This window comes from Hermetia illucens, chromosome 1 (assembly GCF_905115235.1).
Source record: "Hermetia illucens chromosome 1, iHerIll2.2.curated.20191125, whole genome shotgun sequence".
Taxonomy (NCBI): Eukaryota; Metazoa; Arthropoda; class Insecta; order Diptera; family Stratiomyidae; genus Hermetia; species Hermetia illucens.
The window spans coordinates 34,872,809-34,899,387 of NC_051849.1; the positions used below are offsets into that span (position 1 = coordinate 34,872,809).

The 26,579-nt window shown below is 42.8% G+C and overlaps 1 protein-coding gene across 4 annotated transcripts in view; it reads left to right on the forward strand.

Annotated features, from left to right (window-relative positions):
- The window catches only part of LOC119647004, a 66,289-nt gene extending 40,311 nt beyond the window's left edge, over positions 1-25,978 (forward strand). For 3 of the 4 annotated variants that reach the window (XM_038047731.1, XM_038047733.1, XM_038047730.1), the window contains 3 exons: positions 12,328-12,424; positions 22,787-22,960; positions 23,034-25,978. In XM_038047731.1, coding sequence (XP_037903659.1) covers positions 12,328-12,424; positions 22,787-22,960; positions 23,034-24,100 — 1,338 coding nt within the window. In that variant the 3' untranslated portion in view covers positions 24,101-25,978. The remainder of the gene's footprint in view (positions 1-12,327; positions 12,425-22,786; positions 22,961-23,033) is intronic. The other variant, XM_038047732.1, reaches the window with a different exon arrangement.
- The last annotated feature ends 601 nt before the right edge of the window (positions 25,979-26,579 follow it).

Consider the following 26,579-nt stretch of genomic DNA (forward strand, 5'->3'; position numbering starts at 1 on the left):
CATTAGCGCTCCATAGGCTCCTCGCTACGGATTGATGTCGGCCTCTCCGCAGAGTTCTTTAAAGGAATTCCGTTTACTTTCATGGATTGCCTTCCATAGCTCTCTTCCACTAGTTTTGTACCTCGCCTTCTTCTGTGCAATTTCCTGCTCATCATTTGCGCATTGGTAGTTTCTTCTCGCTTGCTGGCATATGCACACTGTCGTCTGATTTCGTCATTCCACCACGGTTTTGGTAATCTGCGAGGGTTATTTCTGCGCCTTGCCATAGAGGCATCACAGGCTGCGACCATATTTCTGGCAATTTACTCAGATTTTTCACTCGCTGCACCTGTTGACATGGAGCTATCCCTAAATATCTCCGTGAACATTTCCAGGTTAAACATCTTTGAACTGCACTGTTTCGTCCGACATGAGCTTATGAATTTTGGGTGCTCCATTCTCCTGTTCTTCACTACATTAAACAGTACAGCTAGATGGTCGCTATGCATGTAGTGTTCACTAACTCGCCAGGTAATGTCCCTCATCAACGCACTGCGTTTGAAGGTAATATCTACCACTGAACCTATCCTCCCTTTCCGGAAGGTATAGGTACTTCCGATATTAGTAAGACCAATGTGCAGCGAAGAAAAAGCTTCAAGCAATATGAGCCCTGTGTTGTTAGAAACCTTGCTTCCCCATTCGGTACCCCATGCGTTTCAAATCTCCCGCGATGACAGTCGGGGATCGTACACTTGCATCTTACGCCACTTAATGTAACATTCGTTCATATTCTACGATTATTGCACTTGGCGGAGCGTAGCAACTACAGGCATGAACACCGTTAATTTTAGCTCTTTGGAACCCATTTCCAGACTTTGCTGTATTTCTTCAAATGGGTATCATCCCATACCGTGTTATCTTTTCCTTTGTATGGTTCGCTAATAATCACCATATCGAGCTCTTGGTCTAATTGACTCAAAAGATCGTTTCAGGCCTCACTATGGTAGAGGTTTATCTGAATAAATCTCATTTACTCTTTGTTTTTGATTCCCTGCTAGACAGCAGACATTTTCCGCTTCCTGCGTCCGTCTGTCCGTCTGTCTGTCTGACACTCGCGTATTTCCCAAAAACTCTTATAGAGATTGACACCAAATGTAGAAAGGCGGGAACTATGAAGGCTCACGAATACAGTGGGTTACATGATACTACCTCGAGCTTAAAGGGGGGGGGGGGGGCATATATGCAAAAAGCTGGTGTAATTTTTTTCACTAAATATAGTCCTTTGGGGTATCAAATTAACTGTCCGTCACACGCATTTTTCTCGGAGACGGTTGTAGCGATTGACACCAAATTTGGTAGAAAGGGTGGGAACTGTGAACGCTCACGCATATAGTGAGTTACATCGTTTTATGTCGAATTTAAGGGGGGGGGATTCCAATACAAGCAAAAGGGGGGTGTAAATTTGTTTTCATCAAATATAGTCATGTGGGGTAAATGAAAGGTCTTGATTAGTACTTTTCGAAGGATGTCTTAGTTTTAACATTTATTGGAAAGGTGAGAGTGCTGGGGGTTGAAAATAATCATTTTTTAACAAACCCATTCTCAGAAACTACCCAACCGAAAAATCTAAAAAAAATCAGGGAGCTGCCACTTTATGGTGCCTAGGCTCCGAAATACCCTCCATACCGATACCTGTTCAAATAAAGTTAATAATAGTACATTACTATAATTTTTAGTAATTGACGGGAAAACCCCCCTTAAGTTCGCCCTAGATTCACGAAATTTTGCAGTATTATAGACTACAGCATGATCCTGCTAAATTTGGTGAAAATCGCACTATTACTAACAAAGTTATACTCGGTCAAAACTGTTATTTCTCTGCAAATTCAAGACTATGACACTTGAAAGTGGATATTTTCACATAATATATGCATATTTTACGTGCCACATGCTAATAGGACAAATGCACACTCAAATGTCTTTATAAAAGAAATGCACAAAACCTTTCATAACTGAAGCGTTTAGCTTCCGGTTTCCCGATTTGTTTTATCTTTAAGAGAGCAAAAATTTGAACCGAAGGCAAGGTTTCCACCAAACTTTTCACTGTCATGTTTTGCAGATAGGGAGAGTGATGACTCGTCAGACTGAGAAGCTTGGTTTTGTTGTTATCTTCAGTCCAACTCTACTTGCCCCTCTTTCCAAATCCAGAGCCATTTGCCCAAGCTCCATGACCCGGTGATGAATGCTCTCTGTACTTTTGGTGTTCACAGACTTGTTGTTTCTCCCAAGCTTCCTTTTTTCCGTCTGTGAAGTCGCTTCTCCGCTCGACAGAGTTCGTGATAAGTCTCTGCGCGTGCCCGCGTCGTTTGAGAATGCAACATTACTCAGTATGCAGCATTCTTCCGTTCCATTGCTAGCTTACATTCATGGTCAAGCCAGCCGTTCCGACGTTTCTTGCGGCTTGAGCCAAGTATCTTTGTGGCCGTATCAGTGATAACGTTCTTCAGGTGGTTGTGAAGATCATTTGTTGATGCTCCATCTCCAGGGTCTCTGTTGACTGGCCAATTTGTTTGAAAGTGGTCTCGCCTGAAGAGGCCCACGTATGTTTGTGAACCGATTTCCGCGCAAACGAGGTACTTCCAACAACCATTTCCTGCGATACTGCTAACTGAATAACAGCAGGTTTCATTTTTTAGCTGACTAAGAAACCTACTCCGAGCACATGGGTTACTGGATGGCCGCTATAATATATGGTATAGCGGCTTTTCTCCAGGAAACCAGTCCCTGTCCATCGCATCCCTTTTTACGCTGTTATATCAGCCCTATATTGGGACAGGGTATCGGCTAGCTGCTCAGCAGTATTCTGTCTGTACAGGGAGCGAAGGTTCCATGAGAAAATGCGCAAATCGTTAATCCGTTGTCGTTGTCGGGTTCGTCGTTATAAAATCCATCCTGTTCGAGGCTCCTTCTGTGGATTCGTAACATCGGTTTTCCGTGTAGGGTTGTCAGCCGAACCCCCAACCTGGAGGACCAGTTGGTACATTTTGTCCTGTTTTTAGGCAGTTCTCTGTCTGCAGTTTTTCATGAAGAAAAAACTCCCAGCGATCACCACGTGGAGGTGGAGATAGGGTTTGGTAGTAGAGCAGTTGGTATTGGTTCAGCAGACGTTTCCCAGGGTTTATGCTTCATCGTGAGTACCAATCCACCTATACCCTATACTACCCTTTGACTGCCAGAAATCACATGCAGATTATAAATGAATATATATAATATAAGAGTTGGTAACTGGACTGCACGATAAGATCGCTGATCAATTTTGTCACCAGCTTCTAAGACGCACTTAATGGTTTTTTCGGTAGTTGTGACAAGCTAATGTTTATGAATAAAACAAATTATAATCTCGCGAAAGCTGAAAATCAATTTTAAGAATATTCCAGTCCAGCATTTCCTTTCTTTCTGTAGCAATTTAGCTGCAGTCTTAATACATTTTAGACCGCGCAAAGCTGTCTGACCTCCTCATTCGAAGGGAATTAGAGTTGTTTTAGGCATTATCATAATTAGGACGAAACGTATTTCGGCTATATTTTTGATAACAAATTTTAAAGGACAGATGAATAGGAAGCTTTTAGAAAATGGAATAAAAGGGATGAGCCCAAGGAGAGGTCAGATGGCAAGCATTGGAAACACCTGCGGCTGAATGCTGCCAAATGAGCACACAAGGTTTTTGGCACCGACAAGGTAAGAGACTACCAGAAAAATGAAAGGAAAATCGTTGGCTATGGTACCTCACAGTAACGCCAATGTCACTTTGGGTTGAAATTCCAGTCGTGATAAATGTTGGTGCTCGTCTCTGTGTTTGCCTTGCTGCTGCGAGCTTATCATTGGCAAAGCATCAATGTCATGATAATGGAAACGAAGAGCACTTCCACTGAAAACAAAAATGGAAGGAAAAAAATAACATCAAAGAGATTGTATGGATGCCGTATCAGCCAATGAGTGAACAGGAGACATACCCTGCAGTGATAAATGTAATAAAATATTGAGACCACTGCCGTCCCAGTAGCGAGACATCAGTGCATCAGCATCTCAGAGCCAAGGCATTTGCGTGGAACACGTAATACCTCCTTTTTAACAAACAAATTAGATACTAGTAAGCCCTATCTCCTGGTTTCAATTACTTCAATTACCAAATTATCAAATTAATTAGTTCGGTCTTTAGTCAAATTATCTAAAGAAAAAAGAATCTGAAATATTACCAGATGAAAGGGCGAGTGCTTGTGAGCAATCATAAATGCAAATTAGATAAATAAATGAAAATATGATATGACTATGAATCATAATAATTCCACCCCCGCCGCCTACTCTGCACGGGATAGACTTACAGCACCACGCAACATGTCTGCCCCGCAAGATGCATAGCTTTTTCAGAAGTTGGTCTATTATTTTCCCCATCAAACTCCACTTAGCTCCTGAGTATTTACATACACCTCTTTAATATTGTTATGAATGAGTTATCAATAGTGGGTGCCCAGCGTGGGAAGCACCGATTCCTGCATAGAACGTTTCCATTCAACCCTTACGAAATGTCAAGGGGAGAAGCAACTTTAAATTCTGGCATAATTCCTCGAATAGAAAAATTTGAAACAAGTCAACAAAGTGGATGACATGGATCGCTCGTGGAATTGAATATCAATTAAGTTGCACTTTCTTACAAAGGATTTTGTCAGTCATTGATATAATTGATGAGGCTGCTTAACACCTACGCACTGAGCATTGGTTAAAGGTTATCGGGATGCTTAAATGGAGTCTTTCCTTCTGTAGAATTTTTTGTCGGTTCAGTGCATTTCGGAGAACCCACAAGGATTCTACAGAATTGAATTTGCTGAGACTCAATTAAGTGGCTTTTGAAGATTCAACGAGATAAACTCAGGACAACAAACAAATATTATTCAATTATCGTAATATTTTTCAAGAGAGACTGATAATTTCATCAAGTTTGCTTTGGGAGGATGTTAGAAGGATGGAATTCATGGTTAAAGGCAAGCGAAAAAACTAGTTCCGCAGGCGTCCGGATGACCTAGTTGGTAAGCTACGAACGGATTTGTGTTTTCCTTATGTGAGGAATTTCTGGGTGCATAACTGCTCAATTTGTAAGTAGCTAAAACTTTAATTCTGTGCTATTTTCCAAGAGTTCCCTAAGAGATGAGTTTGTTGTGGAGAGTACTGCATCCGAAACAGACTGCTTGAGTCAGTATGTACTTTTACAACGAGGAGCTCATGAACAAAATAGGCACGGAAAATCCGTGCATTCTTGTCAATTCTCCAGTTACTACAAAATTAAAGATACAATTTTCAAAGTGGCCCCCATCCATGTATTTACTTCCTAAAACAACACTTAACTTCGGTGATCAGATCATATGATAATGTCGCTGTATCCTCCTGGTGGTCGAAGGATTCTCACCTGCGTCTGTAAGAATTTGCATTTCATACCATTAAATACTACGCGGGCCGCAAGTAGTCGTTAAAAATTGCACTCGGGGTGCTCTGAATGCTCATACTTAGGGGAAGGCGCGACCAGAACTTCGTCCAAATATACGAAACAGAAGTCGAGGATACACAGCAAAGAGTGGATGAACAGTCCAAAACTCATCCTAGTGAACTCCAAGGGTCCGTGTTCGGAATTTCTTTGGAAGTTACACGGGTTTGATGGTATGCCTTGACTAAGTTCAACGTCAAGAAAATACGGCAGTTTGTGATAAAGTATGGAAAATCGTATATAAGTAGAATGGCATATCGGTCAGGAATCGTCTGAGCATTTAGATATCTGCAGTCGTCACAAGGTCTCCGCCATTGAGTTTTGGGACCATGTTAAGTGGCGAAGACCAACAACTCCCTGAAGGTGTACAAATACCCTGCTTAAGAAGTTCTTCGGACTCTTTCCGCGCAACTGCGAACTTTTGCGGTGCTAATAAACGCACCCTAGAAAAGATCAAGGAGCCAGTAGTGATGATGTGATGCGGAACACCATTCTTAACGGGATCAGAGAGATTACGCTCGCTTCCGGCATGTCCGGTGCTTACCAAAGGTCCCGATGATCTACTATCACATTTCGGGAGGTGAATCTATATACTTTGTATACTTTGATCTAGCCATATTTACCGAACGTAGAGCATTGACGACCCCTGCCAAACTTAGAAACGGTATGCTGCCACCATCTGCTGCAGCTGAGCCATCTGGGTTGATGTATCGCGAGTCACCTCGACAAACCATGAACTCATGAGAGAGAAGAGAAAGAGGTAATGCCGACTCTTGTGGCCTAACGTGTTTTATTTCAATAACATAACCATAACAGAACAAGAGAATGAAATTTAATCTGTAATTAAGCTTAAACTAATTCCATACATTTTGTTGGTTTATTCTGAGAATGTTCGCCTGATCCTGGTACCCTGGCAGTCGCCGGTGGAGCTGTCGAGCTGGTGCTATTTGCTACGGTTCGAACTACTACTTATGTCCTTGGCGGCAAGCCGTGTTGTTGTATATTAGGTTTCTGCTGTGTATCTGCGGGTCGGGAACGACGGAGTGTTCGCACTCAACTTCTGTCAACTGGGCTGAGACTCAAATGTGAATTCAGGTCTGCCTGGTCAACTTCCGTCTTTCGATCGCATTCTCCCAATGCAGATTTGCAGGAAAATTTTGACTTCATTTCAAAAGCGAAAACATGTGCACACCAAAATTCTTCGTCTTCGCTCGACTGCGAAAAACTCGGTCACACTGGACTCTAGTGCAGACATAGCAGTTCTGAACCACTTGCTTCACGGATACGCAATGAGATCCCGTGCCCCTTTTCCGCTGGATTTGCTCCTCCTGTATACAGTCTTCTTGCTCTAACCTAAGTCTCTAGATGTCGGTGTCACAGTAACTGAATAGTCTGACATACTAAATGCTTAAAAATTACGAACTAGGCACAAACAGGACAAATGTTCACTCAAACGTTTTTAAATAAGAGCTACATGAAGTCTCTAATAGCTGAAGCGCTGAACTTCAAGTTTTCGACTTGTTTAGTATTTGTTGTGATTCTCGTTTTCATTAATATCGCTGTGCCCCAATAGCTGTTAAGTACACCATATTTTCCGCCAAACGTATGTCCTTCACCATATACTGTCTATATTTTCACCGCCTCAGCCCCCTTTCCTATTCAAAAATTTCTTTAGCAGATTATCCTAACAGAAGTCTTAACCGTTTGGTTCCCCTCTCTTCATTTCATCCTCAATGGCGTATTTAACCTTCATATGCTGTCTTGTCCCACCACTCCCGCCCTTCCTTCCCTCCGCAATAACTCCTACCACGCTTGGCTTCCTCTATCCACTTTCATAAATGCCTACGCCTCCATTTTAACCTACCTAAAAATCACTTCAATAATACTCTAGATCTTGTCGTCTCCAGCCTTCTCTGTGTTTCCTTTCTCAATCACCTCAGACCTAACAAATTTCTAGTGCACTCGATTCGGATGCTCAAGCCTCCCAAGTTTAACTTTCTAGAGGCAAATTTCGAAGGTGTACTCACAAGATGCTTCTGCCCAAACTCACCCCTGTCAATGTTCCCACGTTACTTATTTAATAGCTTGCCTCTTATTTTCTCAACCGAACTTGTCGTGTCTTTTTGATGGCTGCATATCCTTTTCTCCTCCTCTGGCGTCCCACAGGGCTTTATTCTGGGGTCATTATTATTGTTATTCTTCATCAATGACATTCCTCCTTCTTATTTGGCCCTGTTTGTTTTACGCCGACAACATTAAACGCTTTTGAACTGCCTCTCCTTGCAATCAAACCTAGATACTCTGGCTCGCAGGTGTTCTGGTAATGGGTTAGCGCTAACCGCCACCCACTTCCTTTTCCTACTCCCTTTAAGAATATTCCTTCTTATATCAGATATACACTTAAGACCTTGAAGTCACTTTCGACAATAAGCTCCATTTCGACACTCACTGCCTCGAAGTCACCAATCGGGCTGCAAAATTGTCGGGCTTTACTTTTCGCTCCTCTTCAGATTTTGACTCCATTCTTATCGCTCTTCAACTACCTAGGTATCGCCGAGTACTGCTCTATGATCTGGTCACCCTCTCGTAATTGTGTGTAAAATATTTGGAAGGGCAACGGTCCACTTTCCACTCTGTATTTCCAGCTATGCCTAATAATAGTTATAATAGTCATTAGTTCGACTAGCCAATTGGATCTTGGCTTTTAAGAGTGTCACAGCACTTCATTCAAGACCGTAACGATGCATTTCAGGACTATGGTACTCTTTAAGAGCCAATGTGGTCACCATTGCACTTGGCGGTGATTATTATCCCTGATTTGACGCAGATACTCATTCACAGCTGAGTCGACTAGTATACGACATCTAGTCAACTTTGTAAATCTCTCTGCCACCAGTGATAATATAAGACGATATTTATTTCACTTCAGAAGGAAAAGTTTCAAAAGATATGCTTGTCAATTCGACGCCGCAAATCCGCAATGGAAGTATTGCAGGAGTGCTATGTATCGTCTGGAGAAACTAATCGGAATGTTTCACCACCGCAGCATATGGCTTCACAAAGTTTCTTTTACAGCATCGAGGATAAAGTTCTTTTTCTCAAAAATATTAGGAGTCCATAGATGCGTTCATTAAGCCTATACTCCGTTATCAATATTATGGCTCATCATCATAAACGGTGCAACAACCGGTACCCGGTCTAGACCTGCCTTGGTAATGAGCTTCAGACACCCCGGTTTTGCGAGGAGGTCCACCAATCCGATATCCGAATCCGATATCTGATATCCGAAAGCTGTGTGGCGTCCTGACCATCGCCATCGCTCCGTCTCACGCAGGGTCTGCCTCGTCTTCTTTTTCTACTATTGATATTACCCTTATAGACTTTCCGGACTGGATCATCCTCATCCATATGGATTAAATAACTCGCCCATCGCAGCCTGTTGAGCCGGATTTTATTCACAACCAGACGGTCGTGGTATCCCTCGTAGATTTCGACGTTATGAAGGTTACGGAATTGTCCATCCTTCGGAGGATTCTTCTCTCCAGCACGGCCAAAAGAAATACATAAGGACTGGCAAGATTCTTGTATAGTAAGAGCTTTAACCCCATGGAGAGACATTTCGAGCAAAACAGCTTTTGTAAGTTTGGCTACCAGCAGCCATGCACAAATTTCAGCATCATAGCTGTTATCAATTGTGATTTTCGACCCTAGATAAGAGAAATTTTCAACGGTCTCAAAGTTATAGTCTCCTATCTTTATTATTCTCATTTGACCAGTACGATTTAATGTTGTTCCTTCTTTGGTTTTTGGCGCTGACGTTACCCTCATCTACTTCGTCGTGCCTTCATTAATGCGCAGCTTGAGAATTGAGCAGGCGTCGCGAGATCTCTAGTTGCACATGATGAAGGTAGACTCTATATCTCAGATTGTTTTTCCCATAATGTCAATATCGCCAGCGTGCACCAGTAGTTGAATGGACTTGAAGAGGATGGTGCTTATTGCTTTGACATCTGCATGGGGAATCACTTTCTCCGAATCAGGTTAAAGAGGACGAATGATAGGAGACTCCCTTGAGTTAGACCGTTGTTGATGTTGAATGATCTCGAGAGTGACCCTGCTACTTTTATCTGCCCTTGCACATTGGTCAAGGCCAGCCTAGTTAGTCTTATCAATTTCTTCGAGGTACCGAATTCTCTCATATCAGTGTACAGTTTTGCCCTGGCCATAGGCGGCCTTGAAGTCGCTGAAAAGATAGTGCAACTGATGCCCAAATTCCAGCAGTTTTTCCATCGCTTGTCACAGAGAGAAAATCTGATCTAGTGTTGATTTGCTGGAGTGAAGCCTCTTTGGTATGGGCCAATGATATTCTGGGCGTATGGGGCTATTCGACCTAGCAAGATAGGGAAGAATATCTTATAGATGGTACTCAGCAACATGATACTTCTATTATTGCTGCACTGCCCCCCTTTTTATGTTTGGCACAGTGAGTCCTTGAGTGTTTTACGTGGGTAACTGTCGTGGAGACTTAATCCCACGGTCTTTTTAAGACACGGATTGATTTTGTGACCACAATCAGAGCCCCGCTGTGAAAAGCAACAACGGTACCACTCTATGCCAAGTGCATGGCTTAGCATTCATACTGGTGGATGCAAGACCTACCTAAATCTCTACCGAACTGAGGAGTACGGCACCCGTGTTGAAACGCAACACCACGCCGAGGCCCGAAGGTCTCTTCTCGCTTGAGCATAACCAACAACCCCCATGAAGCTCCCACTAAGGAGCCAACCGCAAACAACCGAGCTGTACTCACATACAACGGAAGTTCACCCGAAGTATGAGAGTCCAGGGGCTATCCCAGATCCCATGGTACCAGTATATCCCTGTTGAGGTTTCGTGACCAAATTGCCACTTCAGATGAGTCCCCGTGCTGACTCCGGTCTGATCGCCCTGATTAGGCCTTTGGAACATCCGCCTACTGCATCACGGCCGGAAAGTCAAAGTGAGTACAACGTCTCCCGGTGTCACCACTATGGAGGTTCTCCTCGGCCACTTGGTTTTGGTTCAGCCGGCAGGGTTCATGCTGGCCTGGGTTAAGGGCATGAGAGTCTCGCTTACGCTGACGAAATCTGCTTATCCTTGCATTACACTCTTTCTATTTGATATTAATGGGTAAAACAACGAAAGTGTCAAACCATTTGTATAGGCAACGTAGTCTCTGCCGACGGCAACCTTCAACTATGTTTTGTTCAAAATCTAGAAATGTGACTATCTTAACACCAAAGTCAACTTGAGGTTGTTCCGTTCCAAATTCCTACATGAGGAAAATGTCCATTACTTCCTTTAACTTATATCTACTTTGAGTCACCGGAGTATTATAGGCTGAGACAATGGCAAATGAAGAGCTACCTGAGTGTATGGGGCAATAGCCCATTATGGGAACCGTCGATTGAAACCGACAACGCTGGTGCGTAAGCGTGGGTGAGTCTCTTTTGCCCATATAGGAGATTGTGGGAACTATGTGAACAAATTGTACCTATTGCACTTGCATGAACGGAAACGTTATTTGGAACAGACTTTGGACTAACTTACTTTAAAGACAACAAAAGCTAATCCTCTACAAATTCACTGTAATATCGTAGAGACCTACTTCTAAAATTCTCTGGAGTTTCTCTACTTTTCAGGAGTGTGGGTCGAATATGCTTAATTGTCCAAACCTAAAGCAGAGATAGTGGCTATGATAACTTCAACAATTTTTTTGGTTGTTGTCTTTTAAGGTTTTGGGTAAAACAAAGCCTTATTAGAATCGATTTAATGTCTGTCTAACACGCCCGATTTATTTGGAAACGGCTAAGGCTCTTGTCACAAAATTTGATAAGAACATACAGTTGGTGGCGCCATTTTGTGTTGAGTTTAAAGGGGGTTCCCCATGCATGTGAATGGGGAGTATACATTTTTCTAGTACTTTTCGAAACTGATCTTATTTCTGACATTGGGTAAAACATAGGGGAGCGAGGACTCAAAACGTGTGTTCCAAAAAAATGTAACCGGCCTTGCTCTCAGAACGTATGCAACCAAAAAATCTGAAAAAAAACCACGATGGTGCACCTATACATAATCTATGCCGCAATATGACGTCATGATCAAATAAAGTGAACTCATATAAATGACGGCCTTGGCTATATCAAGGAATATTTGGAATTTTTAGTGATGTATGAATGGAAAAACGTACATAGGAAATTTATCACATAACATGAACACAAAACCTTTACACTCGAAGCTTCCGGTATTCCGAATTGTTTGTTTTCTGTATCGAATATGGGGAAACCTTAATCCATAATAACGGTTCGTTCCGTAATACACGAAGAGGGAATTCTTCAATGTTTTCCTCTACCCAGGATAGCCATTGCAATGCAGGATAGCTATTGCAATGCAGCAGAACGTTCAGCTCCCTGGCATCTAAGCAAACCTGCGCGTCTTCTTTTCTTGACAGTAAGTATTCGTTCAGCGTCTCAGAAAACGGATACCATAACCTTTTTCCCTAACTTGGACATTTTCAATTTCTTCGGCGTCTGTGGTAACGCTTGTTTCCCAATCATCCATCCATCCATCGTTTCAGGATCAAAATGGTGACTCGAGATCTCTGATTCGTAAATTCCCAACTTACTTTTGGCAAAGTTATTATTTAAGTGTTAAGCTTTCCGTAAAAATACCTAGCCAAATATTAGATGCTATATCCTATTATTATGGCTATATAAATATGTATCCTAAATAATTTTATATTAATTAATTTTTTTTTTTATTTTTCTTTCTAGGAGTCTCGAGGAAAGAGACCCCTTAAAATCTGGGACAGTTGGCGAAATGTCCGAAAAGGCGTCGTAGTAGGAAGCTTCGAAGAACTTATCGTAAGAGGTAAGAATTCAATTTATACAACATCTTAAATAGGAAAAATAGAAAGATCATCACAACCATATTCGTTACCTACAAACCATATTCGTCATATTCATTAGGTTCCAAATGTCAACAGCTGCCATTTGCATTTGGTACTACGGGAATATTCGTAATGATAAAATCTAGCTCACATTATACCTGAAAATAATTCAGAAAGTCTTTTACGATGTGTTACACTCGAAATATTACCATCGACTTATAGTAAACAAGGTTCCCTATGTCTGGTGTTCACTCCTTCAGGTGCATAGGAAACCCGCACAGTGCCTTCTTATTGTTATCCTTTTTATCCCTATTTTATTTTGAAGGAATCAGCAGGATAAAGGCGTATACACATCAATACTACTTCTTTCGAGACCAAGCGGGAAATCTGATTTCCGATATCGTGGGTATTTCGGTGCAGGAGGTTTTGTACTTCGATGAAATGAACCAGAATACCGACAGATTGGAAGTCCCGCCAACTGAAGGCGGCGGACAAATGCTGCTACTACCAAACGCGGAGGAAACGGTCCGTGCAATTTATCGGCTTAAGAACTATGAGTTACGAGGAGACGTTGGATTGACAGTCAAACTGATTGAATATAGAGCAACCAACAACACTAAGCAGGTCATCAGTTTATGCTCAAGATTTGATACAGCGGATCAATCTATAAGAAAGGAAATATCACCCAGTGGAATTGCAATTACAGAGGTACCACTTTACTGGGTATCATCTATGTATCCACTATCCTGCTAGGCGGGATGGCCCCATACGCCCACAACATTAGCAGTCCATACCAAAGATTTTTTCATTGTGTCCCCATACCAGGTATCGCGACAGAGTTTATTGGACTAACTAGGCTGACCCTGACCAATGTACGCGGTTTGATAAAAGCAGCAGGATAACTTACCAGATCTTCCATCATCAACAACGGTCTAAGACGAGGAAATGCTCTATCGTGCATCGTTTTTAACTAAGCCTTAGAACAAATTATCCTCGACACTAAGGGGAATGTCAGAGGTAATATCGTCTTCAAATCCACCCAACTGTTGAGCTGTTCTATCCTATGCTAACGACAATTGAAAGAATATCCCAAGATATACAAAATACGTTCACTCAGATGGAGTGGCAGCATTGCGCGCCGACCAAATTCTTCGTTTGAGATAGTGTCAGGCCAGCGTACTCCAATGATACGGCGCAGGCAGATATTGACGAAAGCCTGGAGCTTTTGAGGAACAGTAGAGTTCGCTTTCCACGTGCTACTCTCATTTAGCAACACAGAAAGAACACTAGCACAGAACAGTCGCAACTTGATCTTAGTGTTGAGATAAATATCATATATTTGCAGATTTAGCGAAAGCGAATCTAACGCTGTTAATCCGTCGGGATAAGTTCAGTGCCACTGTCGACAGAAACCACACTTCCTAGATATATAAATTAATCGGCACTTTGGATCCTCTACCTATCAATGCAGACAGGGAGAGGGCAATGACCCGTCAGACTGAGAACCATGGTTTTATCAGTGTTTATCTTCAACCCAACTTTACTTGCCTCTCTTTCCAAATCAAGTGCAAACAAGCTCTATGACCCGGTGAAAGAGCAGACAGATGTCATCAGCGTAGCCGAGGTGTTTGACGAAAGATATCATTGTCCACTGAATTCCTCCACGTCCTCCCGATAGGCAGCACGAAGAACGCCACCGATAACAAGAAGAAATAATATCGGCAACAGGGTGCAGCCCTGGCGGACTCCGCTTTGAACTTCAAAATCCTCGGAGATTTTGCGCCATCATATCTCGCTCTGATAATAGCTATTAGTTTCACCGGAGTGCCCCCCCCCCCTATGTAGAGCACTCTGGATATACTCCCTATTCACGCTATCGAAAGCTTTCTGGAAATCAATGAAGAGCAGGTGAAGCGAAGATCTAAACTCAGGGCACTGGTCAATGCAGGAGGATCCGGAGCGAAAACAAGCCTACTCTCTATCTATGTAGCTTTCGAAATGTTCCTAGAATTATTCTAGCTAGTATCTTTACGTCCGCAGGGAGCACGCAGATACTCCTCCAATTATCAAACTCAAAACGGATCCCCTTCTTTGGGATCTTGATGATCATCTCCTTCCTCAACTTTTTCGGAAAGGTCTGGGATTCCCAAGATTTCCGTACGAGTGGAGCACCAGTTGTCCAGGAACTACAGGTGCAGCAACAAATAACTCCGCAGGGAGAACGTCAAGAACAGGGGGTTTACTCCGTTTCAGTGCAATGATGGCCAAAATAATTTCTCCTCTGATAGGAGGAATAGTCCATATCCGCATGTTACGATGGCATGCCTCCTCGGGAGGAGGAACTGGATGCGATGCGGTTAAGAGTTACGAAGAGTTCTTTCCGTCTCTTTGGTTGTTGATCATCGTGAATGAGAAGTCTACCTTTGACGTCCTTCAGAGGACCGTCGAAAAATTTGCGACCACATGCCAGCTCTTTCATGAAGCGGTTCACATTCCTTAAATCATTGCCATCTGCGGCATTTTCCGCTTCCATGAACAGCGCAACAACAACGCAACAAATTCTCTCTAAATGCAGCGTACACTTAGCTGAACTTCTCGGGATTTTGCCCAGTATCGGAGTTCGAACGCATCAAGCCCGCCATCCCTCGCAGCGGTTAATAGTTAAACCCTTTCCGTTAATCGATCTGCTTCCATGATCTTATGAACCCCCTTAGAAACGTGGCCGGCGATCTGTATAGCACCAGAGAAAAGAGCATCGATGAGCAATCCAATGCTCATCGATATTCTCAGGCTGGTTACTCAGTATATCTCCCGTTCGACCAGCAAGATAGCTTTCCCACTACTAAGCAACAGCTGGGTCACACAAGCGGTCGATGTTGAACTTAGGGGTTCGCAGCGCCCCAAACCTGTGAAAAGTGACGGACGCTACACGCAAGCGAACGTATGGTAAGCTACCATCAGATGGTCATCCCTTTCGAGGCCGATGTTAGCGCCTCCCTTGTTATGAACATCCCGGAAACAAGTCTTAAATCTACTGCTGTTCGCGAAGTGGTCGATGTAATTTTTCGTATGACGCCGGTGACCTGACCTTTTGGCAGGCTCTATGCTCGAACAATGTGCCGCCAAGTACGATGCGGTGAAAGTTATTGAAATCCACGAACCTCCCACTATTACCGTTGCGGTCACCAAGAGCGTGTTTCCCCATCACATGTCCGAGCAAGGTGTTGTCACATCCCATCTTGACATTCAGATTACCCATCATGACCACAGTGTCATCTTCAAGAAGCTTCCCCTGAACAGTATTTAGTTGCTCATAGAAAGCATCCTCTTCCATTACATCGGAAATCTCCGACAGTGCGTAGCGTTGTACAATTGTGATGCTTCTTAACCTGCACCGAAATCTGGCAGTTAGAAATCTGTCGGAAACCGGCTCCCACGGCAAGAGAGCGTGTCTTGTGGCAGGAGTCTGCCGCAACCTCCTACTGGATTCGCACCTGCTACCACTTGGCTTTCAGAGTAGACAATCACACGGCCGTTATTGCGGCAAGAGCGATAGGATTACCCTCTGCAGTCCCACCATCTTACTTCGCTTAGGCCCAGAATGTGTGTTTATATTGTTGGAATTTCCACTCAAGTTGGAGAAAGCGAGAATTGTGAGGAGCCTCGCTACCGTTGTCGAGGAGCCTGCGCACATTCCAGAAACCAATCATGGTCCATAATCGCCTCTTACGACAAACAGGGAACGCATTGAGTGTATTCTTTAGGTTTGAATACCAGTTTTTCATGAATGTTAAGAACGGCATGTATCTTTACTTTGTCAGCCACATCAAACTAACACTTTAATTAATAAGACCTTCCCACGCCAAATATATTAGGTTGTTGCAAATGAAATGGCTGTTTTGGTACTAAAATTTGAAACGACTGTAAAGCTTACAAAAATTTATTTATTTAATCAAAAGAAGTGCCAGTCGATCCAAAGCACTTCTCCCAGCAAGATTCAAGAGCATTTATGCCAGTTTCGTAGAAGTCCAACTGTCGGGTGTTGATAAATTCGTCAAAGGCAATTTTGACAGCCTCTTCATTCATAAATGGTTTTTCCGCCAAAAAATGATCCAAATGTTTAAAAATGTGGTAGTCGATTGGCGAAAGTTCCGGTGAATATGGTTGATGAGGCAGAGTCTCATACTGCAATTCGTTCAACTTTTGAACCATTGTTATGGAAACATGAGGTCGTGAAGGAGTATCACACCACCTCTGTTAACTAATCTCCGCCGTTGAATACTGAATTTTTGGTGCAATTTCTCGAGTTGGGCACAGTAGTTCTGTGCATTTATTGTTTCTCCAGGTGCCAAAAAAAGAATAGTGGATAACTCCAGTTGTAGACCATCAAACAGTCGCCATTACTTTCTTCGGATGGAGGCTCGGTTTCGGCATATGCTTCAGTGGTCCATCAGCATCTAGCCAATGCGCTGATCGGCGAGGATTGTCGTATAATATCCACTTTTCATCACATGTCACTGTTCCGTCCCCACGTACTCGAGGAGGGCGATCAGACCCGAGTCTGCAAGGGACTCATCTGAAGTGGCTTCGGCCACGAAGCCTCACCGGAGGTTATCTGGTACCATGGGAACCGGGATGGCCCTCTGAGGGCATATGCTCCAGGAGAATTCCTGGAGGATGTGTTCTCGGCCCGGTTATTTGCGGTTGGCCCCCTAGTGGGAGTTTCATGGTGGTTGTGGTTATGCCTACATCGCGGGCAGAGCTCCTCGGAGCTCAAGCGTGGAGTTGCGCTGTCCAACTCGGGTGCCGTACCCCTTAGTTGCGGCAGAGGTGTTAGATAGGCCTCGCATCCACTGGTATGAATGCTGAGCCTGCACTCAGTATAAACCAAGACCGCTGTACTTGCATGGCGGGGCTCTGATTGTGGTCACAAAATCAATCCGTGCCCGAAGAGGACCGTGGGATTATGCCTACACGGCAGGTACTCACGTTAAACCCCCAGGACTTTCATCACATGTCACTATTCTGTGCAAAAAAAAGGATCGCATCTGTTGCAGGAAAGTAAAAAACTGCAAATTTCCTTTCGAAGGGCCATGTTTTGCTCCGTAAAGGCATGCGGAACCCATTTGTCGAGCTTTTTCACCATTTCAAGTTGTTGCAAGTGCCGGGAAACTGTCGAATAGTGTATGCCCAGTTTCTCTGCAATGTTCCTCACAGACTGACGTGTGTCGGATCCGACTAGCAAACCCAGCTCGTCGTAGTCAATCGAAGATCCTTGATATCTACGTGGCTCACTTTGAAGGTTTACGTCGCCTGACCGGAATTTTTCGAACCACCGCCGTGTAGTTCGTTCGTTTACAGTATCAACTCCAAATGCGCTGTTAATGTTCCCGTTCACCTCCGCTGCTTTATAACCGAATTTGAGCTCATACAGAAAAAGTGTAAGTTCTTTACCCTTTTCCATCCTTTTTTTTCCTTTTTATTCACTGTTTTCACAACGATGGTCAAAACTGAAATGTCTCTTTGATTAAATGTAGAAGTATTTATACTTCATTATCCGACACCAACAGCGCCAACTGGTGGTAGTTTGATACAGGAAAATCGCAACTAACTTCACTTTATTGCCAAATCGGTCATTTCAAGTGCAACAACCTAATAAAAGAATGGATACCAAAATGAAAGTATATGACTTAAAACGCCTTAGATTCGCCGCTCAATCGAAATGAACCCCAACCAAGCAAGCAAATATAATATATTGTGAAGGCAATCCTCCCAATCATCTGCAATCAGACTATTTGCAGGAAAGTTCCAAAATACCGAAAATATTCCAGAATGCCACCTAAATTCAATCCTTTTTTACGTTCGCTGAACATTTTGTTAACGATTCCAATACATAATAAAATGCATCTCCAAGCCCAGCATCATCATCTTTTCCACATCCTTATTTCGTACCTTGTCCACTTCGCTTCGGCGAGGTATTGTCACAACGTTTGCCATTGGCAATAATTTCTAATGAAAGAAGTGAAGACGTGGGAAGACACTGTGCTTGTTGTATTCAGATTTCACGTTCCCATTTTGATATGCACCACCCACACCCCCCCTCCCCCAGACATTCCAGTCCTAGCCCACATGAACTCCAGCACAGCAGACAAGTTTTTTTAGCCATCCTGGGCTATGGTACCATATTCAGACAAGGCTGGTTTTTCGCTCGATGAACTCTTGTTTCTGTTTTCATTTCTTTTATTGAAACTTTTCAAGTGAAAACTTGAAGTGCACTAAAATGTGAATGTCTAAGGCTGCAGGATGCGGAGGGCTGATATGTCGTGGGAGGGAGAAATAGAGAAAAAAATGTACAATTGGAATGAACTAGGAAATTGGAGGTAACAAAGGGAAAGCAGAACTATGAGACTGGCACCGACTGAAAGGGAGTTGCTACATACATTGTTTGTGCATATTGTTGTTGTGTGCACTAGGGAACTTCCTTTCTTGTTGTCCTTAAGACGATAACAGTGATGATGGTAAAGATTGTGAATAGTCTTGGCTAAAGTTTATTGCCATCTTGAATGTCTAGTCGAAATTCAAATGGGTGGAAGAGGGAGAAAGAGTGGGTTTACGACCGTAACTTTAGGGATTCAGCGAGATAGTTTTAAATTTGGAATTATTTCTTAAAAGACGAGACACTCATGTAACATTAAATGAATTTTAACTAATTCAGTTTTCATTCAGCAGTAGAATATGTATTTTTCCTCGCAGATGTTAATATGGAATATCAGCCTTTTGAGTAAAAAGCCGACTCCCAACTCACATGAATAGCGTCAGTCCTTATGTACTCCTCGCAAACCTGGATTCGTAGCAAAAAAATGCGAACATTTGGCCGCGTTCCGATTCCGTAGCCTGCATAACGACGAAATCTATGAGCGAGATCATGACCGTCTCGTTGTGGATAAAATCCGGCTCAATAGGTTGTCGTGGGCGGGTCACTTAATCTATATGGATGAGGATGGTCCAGCCCGGAAAGTCTATAAGGGCAATATCTATGGTAGAAAAAGAAGACGAGGCAGACCCTGCCTGAAATGGAGCGATGGCGTAGGTCAGGACGCCAGACAGCTTTTAGGGAGATCGAATTGGTGGACCTCGGCGCAAAACCGGGATGTCTGGAGTTCCTCAGTAAGGCAGGCCTAGACCGGATACCGGTTGTTGCGCCGTTGATGATGATGATGAAATGGCTGATCTGGATGCGACCTCAAAACTTTTAAATCCCCATCCAGCGTATCAAATCACCATTGTTTCGACCTGCCTTTTGGTCGTTTACCATCGACTTCGATGTTCAGACCAATCTTGGCAAGTGAATTCCATCCAAGACGCCTCTCTCGCAGTTTTTCCACTATCGATGCAACTCCATAATGATCGCGGATATCCTCATTTAGGATGTGATCAAAACGTATCATGCCACTAGTCCAACGTAACATCTTCGGCTCCATTACAGCAAGACGTCGTTCATTGTCTTTTACAGTCAGCCAACACTCAGAACCATAGAGAGCGACAGGACGGACGATATTGCAGTAGATTTGAGACTTTCGTTGATAACAAAAAACACCAGTTGGTGAACGCCACTTCATTCAGTTTTGTTTAGATTCAATCTGAGACCATGTTGCATGGGTTGATTATTCTATTTTTGGACAAGTTGCTCGAGATCATTTTTGCTACTAGACGCTAGGAAAACATCATTTGCATAAAGCAGTGTATAGGGCGCTGGACGTTGGATGTCCCGTGTGAACAAAGAGGAGTGGTGAGAGGGCGCTTCCTTGATGAACACCAACAAAAACACGAAACGGTTTTGATACAACCGCCATACTCGAACTTTACTTTTCGGATCGTGATAGAGCAATTGAACCCAATGCACGAGTTCTTCTGGCCCTAAGTGTTGTCGTAAAGCATACCAGAAGAGTTCGTGTGACACACAGTCAACGCTCTTTCGAGATCCAGAAATGCAGTGTAAAGAGGGCTGCTCACGGTGTTTCTCCATGAGTAACTACGCAGCGTGTATTGCGTCAGTAGTTCCACAGTTTTTGACAAATCCGGGTTAAGTCATGATTATTTTAATGATTTCCCCATTCAAAAATCTTCATGGTTTGGGATAGTAACCGGATCGGGTGGTAATTTGAACTTTCTTTTTCCATATTGGAACTGTAGTGCTTTCCTGCCAGTCAGATGATGTTCTACCTTCCTGAATAATCCGATTAAAAAATTCACTGAGCCACAGTGTTGGGCCAGTGTTGGGTCAGATTCTGTGGCTTTCCCCGAATTATTTCGTTTTATTGCTTCTTGGACTTCAGTTGTCCTGACAGTGGCTTCACCGTACTTTACGTGGGTACGTGGACTTAATCCCACGGTCTTCTTAAGACCCGGATTGATTCTGCGACCACAATCAGAGTCCCGTCGCAGCAAGCTACGACGGTACCAGTCTATACCGAGTGTATGCTCAGCATTCATACTAGTAGTTGCAAGACCTACCTAAATCTCTACCGAACTAAGGAGTACGCCCCCCCTGTTGGAACACAACGCCTGTTCGCTTGATCGCAACCACAATCCCTATGAAGCTCTCACTAGGGGGCCAACCGCAAACAACCGAGCTGACCGCACATACAACAGAAGTTCACCTGATGTGAAGTCAGGGGCTACCCCAGTTCCCATAGTGCCAGTATACCCCTGGTAAGGTTTCATCACCTACTGCCACTTCAGATGAGTCCCCGTGCGGAGTGCGGACTCGGGTCTGATCGCCCAGCAAATTCTTCAGTTGAAATCTGGTCGAAATATTCTCGCCATCTATCCGTCGTGGCTTGACGGTTGGTAAGCAAAGTTCTTGTCATTAACGCAACCGAAGTGTTCGATATCGTGTGTTTGTTCATTTCGGTTTTTGGCAAGTTGATACAGATCTCTCTCGCCATCCCGAGTGTCCTGTTTTTCCGCTCGGGTGACAGCGATCGCAAAGCCTTTGCAAAGAAAGCCTTTTCCCGGTTGGCATTTCTATAAATTTGCCAAATGGCCAGCGTTTTATCGTCAGGAAACTTGTGGTAGAGGCGTTTCATTTCAAGGACCTTCATTTTAACATCTTCATTCCAAAGCCAAGTATCTCGGTTGATATACCGCTTATTTGGCTTGGTGACCCCGAGCGTACGATGTTAATAGCATGGCGAAGTTCTTACGAAGGTTACCAAATTGTCTAAAAGTTTCGCTAGGAGGATACTACAACTTTTCAACGGTCTCACCGTTGAAAATGTCACCTATCTAGAGTTGAAAATCACAACCGATAACAGTTATAACGATTAAATCCGCGCAGGGTTGTTAGCTGCCAACAAAGCCTATTTCGGCTTACGAAGACTGTTTCGCTCGAAACGTTTCACCACAGGGTCAAAGTTCTTACTGTACATGACTATGATCTTCCCAGTCCTTATGTATTCCTCAGAAACCTTGGTTCTTAGCCAAAAAGCTCTTGGAAACTCTTGGCCGGGTTCGAGAGAAGAATCCTCCTGCCGGATTTTACCTAATGCTAGCACTAAGTGCGAAGCATTTAGGCTTGGACGATCCTACCTACTTAAAAACTAGGTCAATGGGAGAATCCGTCGAGAATCCCCGCCACATCGAGCAAGTATGCAGAATGGTGTACTTCTGCATGGTTTGAACCAGACTGTGCGAAAGTCCCAGGACATTAAGGGAAGCCGTGGGGGATTTAGGTGCAACACCTGTAGCTGACAATATTATGGGAACTACAACCACTTGCTCGAGACGCCAAATTTCTTTGATTTCCCGAGCCAGTGGCTCGTAGTTCAAATTCTTCTCCACGGGCTTAACGGGTTGCGGTGGGCGGGGTAGACATGAGGATGATCCAGCTCGGAAAGTCTATATGGGCAATATCTATGGAAGAAAAAGAAGGCGAGGCAGACCCTGGCTGAGATGGAGCGATGGCATAGATCAGAACGCCAGACAGCTTTTATGGATACCGAATTGGTAGACTTCGGCGTTAACCTGGGGTGTCTGAAGTTCCTTATGAAGGCAGACCTAGACCGGATACTGGTTCTTGCGTCGTTGATGATGATGAAAGTTCTGCCTCCTTTCATCCGTAATCTGCTTCAGTCCGTATTAATCCATATCTACTTACCCAAATCAAACCAATTGAGTCTGCATAACTAGTTTTCGTTGCACTTTCCTTAGTATAAGCGGAGGACAAGGTTCACAGTTGACCAACTAACGTGACAAGACCTTTTTGTTCCCATTTATGTCTTACCATTAGTAAACCTTTCCTTATCATTGTAAAAATTATTGACGATCATATCCTTTTTTAGGGAAAGACAAATTAGGGGTTCCTGCCTCAGAACCAGTACGTGTTGTTCTCGAGTGCGATGGAACCCAAATCGAAGATGGCGAATATTTCAGGACGTTGGCGAACAACACGGTTTTACTGCTCCTGCGGCAAGGTGAACGGTGGTACCCGACTGGCGTAGATGTTATAAAAGCTGGTAAGTATGAATTCCAATCAAGTTTCCCTTAATCAAATATCTCCTTGCCAAAATTGACTAACATGCTTTCTAGCGATATCAGCTATACCCAAAATCGTCTGTGAGACGATCCATGCTCTCGAGCTACACGATGAAACGCCATCTTGGAAGATTATGGACAACAAGGGTCGTGTTACGGTGGTCCTGCATTGGGATCAGCGGCAGGGGAGCGGACAGGGCGGAAGCGGTAGTGGCAGTGGAGGCGGGGGGATCGGTGCTAGCGGCATGGGCGGACCGAGCGGCAGTAACGGACCACCAACGGATAAATATTCGCCGTCGAAAAAAGGACTCTCAGCACAAAGTTCACTGGACAAATCATCGAGTGGGGCGCCACCACGATACGCCAGTCCACAAATAACAGTAATTAGTGACGAAGGTCCACAGAGTGTATATCATCCGGGCCGAAGATTATCGAAGCAGGGTAGCTCGTTTGATAGTGTTGTGAGTGGGGCGGTGCATGTGCACACACCTGAATGCGCGCACCATGCGCATACGCCTAGTCGTGCTGGCAGTCCCAGTACAACCGAATGTGATTTCCACTGTTGCGCCCTGCACGAGGAGGGTCGAAAAATAGCCGTGCATAAAAGCGTGGCCACCTCCCCAATACAGGATGGTACGGGTAGTCCCCAGCCGCAGTCCGTGACGATATCGGGCGAGCCGGGTGGCAGCATGCAACGAAGATCTTCGGGTGCAAAAGGGCAACATGTCCGATTTTTAGATATCGCACCGGAACGCGATAGTTCCGAAAGCGAAACGGAAAACACCGTCATGGAGGATGATAAAACCACTACAGAAAAATTCCTATTGTTAATCGATCAGCTATCTGTAGATCAAAAACGTCATTTAAGTATTAAGGATATTGGTATTATATTAGAACGTTTAAATTCAAAAATCCTAGATGTTGAACGTTTGGATAGGGAATCCGAATCCGACGATTGTTATAATTGGACGATAAAAGCCACAATACGTGGCGAAGCGTTACGTGAACTAGGCGTTATTTATAACGGTAACTACTATGCCATCTCCGAGCATCCCGGCTACAAGGAGGAGGTCGAAGAAAACGGTGACGAGCCTGAAGAGGAGGATGAGGATCGGCTCTAGAGCCTAGCAAAACCCTAGACGAAATATTTAAATAAAGAAATAATGAATAAATTGAATAATATTGCCTTTATTTTCTAACGTTTTGTTCTATAAGGATGAAGAAAAAATAATAAAAAATGAGAAGATTTTTTAAATTGTTGAGTTTTTGATAAATATAAGGATTAACTATTAGACAAGAGAGAGAAAAGAGAAAAACAGACACGAAATACATAATATGAGATAAAATTATAAAAAAATTAATAGAAATTTAACGAAAGACTCAGATGAGTAAGAAAAAACGCAAAGCAAATTGGACAATTTTAGATTTGATTTGATTTCTCCAATTAGAGCAATGAAAGATACAAAAATTTGCGCCTTCAACTCCTGCGTTAGTCGAAATTGTTTCGAGAAACACCAGAGCAACCGCATTGGCTGCCTTCAATTCGAAGAGAACGTTGTGGCGATTTAATAGCGATTTGTGTTCAATAGAAAATATGATGTGCATAAAGGTTCCTTGGTAATGTCAAGTCCAGTTTCATTTCGTCCTGCGCAGACGTCTAAGATTTTTCCTGAGTAGATATACCGAATTTTTCGGGGTTCCAGGATGGTTGTTGATGAATTTCTGTTTGTAATTGCGTTAATAGCACTTTTGATGGTTTCTTTCCGTTGGCGAAGTTGTATGTGTTCAGTTTGGCCTTACGTTGCATCATATTGTCTAGAGTATCCACTAAGTTCAACTGAAGTCCTTCCAGCACTTTCGAAACGATTTCTAGCCAACTGTTGTTCATTTTCACCACTCTCACATCTCTTTGTTATTTGATTTATAAGGCATACGCAAATCTAGTTTTTAAGTGTTTATTACTTAACAAGATTAAAAGGAATTTATTAATTGTGTATAAAACATTCAAACGCAACCAGGCGAAATCACGTAATGAAATTAAATTAATTAAATTAATTAATTTAATTTAAGTCAACTTTAAATGAAAATGAACAAAAAAAAAAACTTTAAAAAACGAGTGAGTTGTGAGTAACATATAATAATATGTAAAGAAAATTTAGAAAAAAATGACACACATACAGAAAGAGAAACAAGTTTATTATTAAATAGCATAAAAGAATAAAAAAAGATACCTTGAAAAGCGACAAGAACAACAAGAGCAACATAAATAAAATAAAATTCGTAACTAATCATAAACACATACACACTAAAAAAATGTACACTCAACAAATTTCAATACAGTAATTCTTCAGAAAAAATAACATAAATGAATAAATAAAATCGATATAAAAATAGCGAAATCTGTAACACTAGGCGAAAACACACTAACGACGTGAAAGAGAAAAATGGGGTGAAATCATGAAACAGAATAGCAGAATCCAACTGCAACTAAAACCAATCCAAAAAATTGTAATCAAGGTTCGGAAAATGTTGACACAATTGACAATTTCCACTGAACATTTTTAAACTTATTTTAAACAACTTGTAAGACCTAATTGAGATATTTTAATAATATTTAATATTTAATTTATTCAAGTCAAATTTGAACCAAACAATTTGTATCTTTTAGGCCTTATTTCGAATATATAGGTGAGAAAGACATGACAAGACCTAGGAAACTGAACGTAAGGTGCAATATCTTGCGTGAGTTGGACCCACTACCTAGTAGTAATCTTTTCGAAAAGGGAAACCAGCACACCACATCGAGGCCACGACTCCAACCATAATTAGCTCCTATTTAAAGCATAAAAGGGCTGTCTGGTAGCACATAATACTCTGAATTTATCCTCTAAAGGTTAGGGGTTTTCCCTAAACAAGCGTTTGCTCACATTCGCTAGTCGCGTCCGATGCCTCATCCATTAAAGAACAAGAGGATTTATCTCCAATGGCGCGTTCAGAATTAGTCAAAACAAGACAAATCCAGAATTTAACACTTTGCCATCCAACATATCCACCTTGAGCATATTGTCATACACCATGGATATTGTCATACACCATGGATATTTCCTTTTTAAGGTTTTATGTAAAACAAAACCTTATTTAAATCGGTTTACTGTCTGACTGTTTATGTGTTTGTCCGTCCGCCTGCCTGTCTCTTTGTTAAACCTTCAATCTCAGAAACGGTTGCTCCTATTAATACGAGCAAGATGGGACCTGTGAATTTCACTGCATGCACATACATGCAAAACGGGGGTGTACATTTTTTTTCACCGAGTATAGTCATGTGGGATACAAAGTCAAAGGTGTCAATTTGTACTTTCCCAAACTGATATTAGCCTTGACATTGATTGCAAAGGGGAGGACTTCGGGTGTCCGAAAATGGTCAGTTGTTTCAAGGACCTATTCCAACCAAGTATCTGAAAATAAATGTGATGGTCGATGCGCATTGTATCTAGGCTTCGAAATACTCGTCATATCCATATCTGTTTAAATAAAGTGAATAATTTGCTAGAAATTGACTGGAAACTCCCTTTAACTTTAGCCTAGAAGCATCAACTTTTT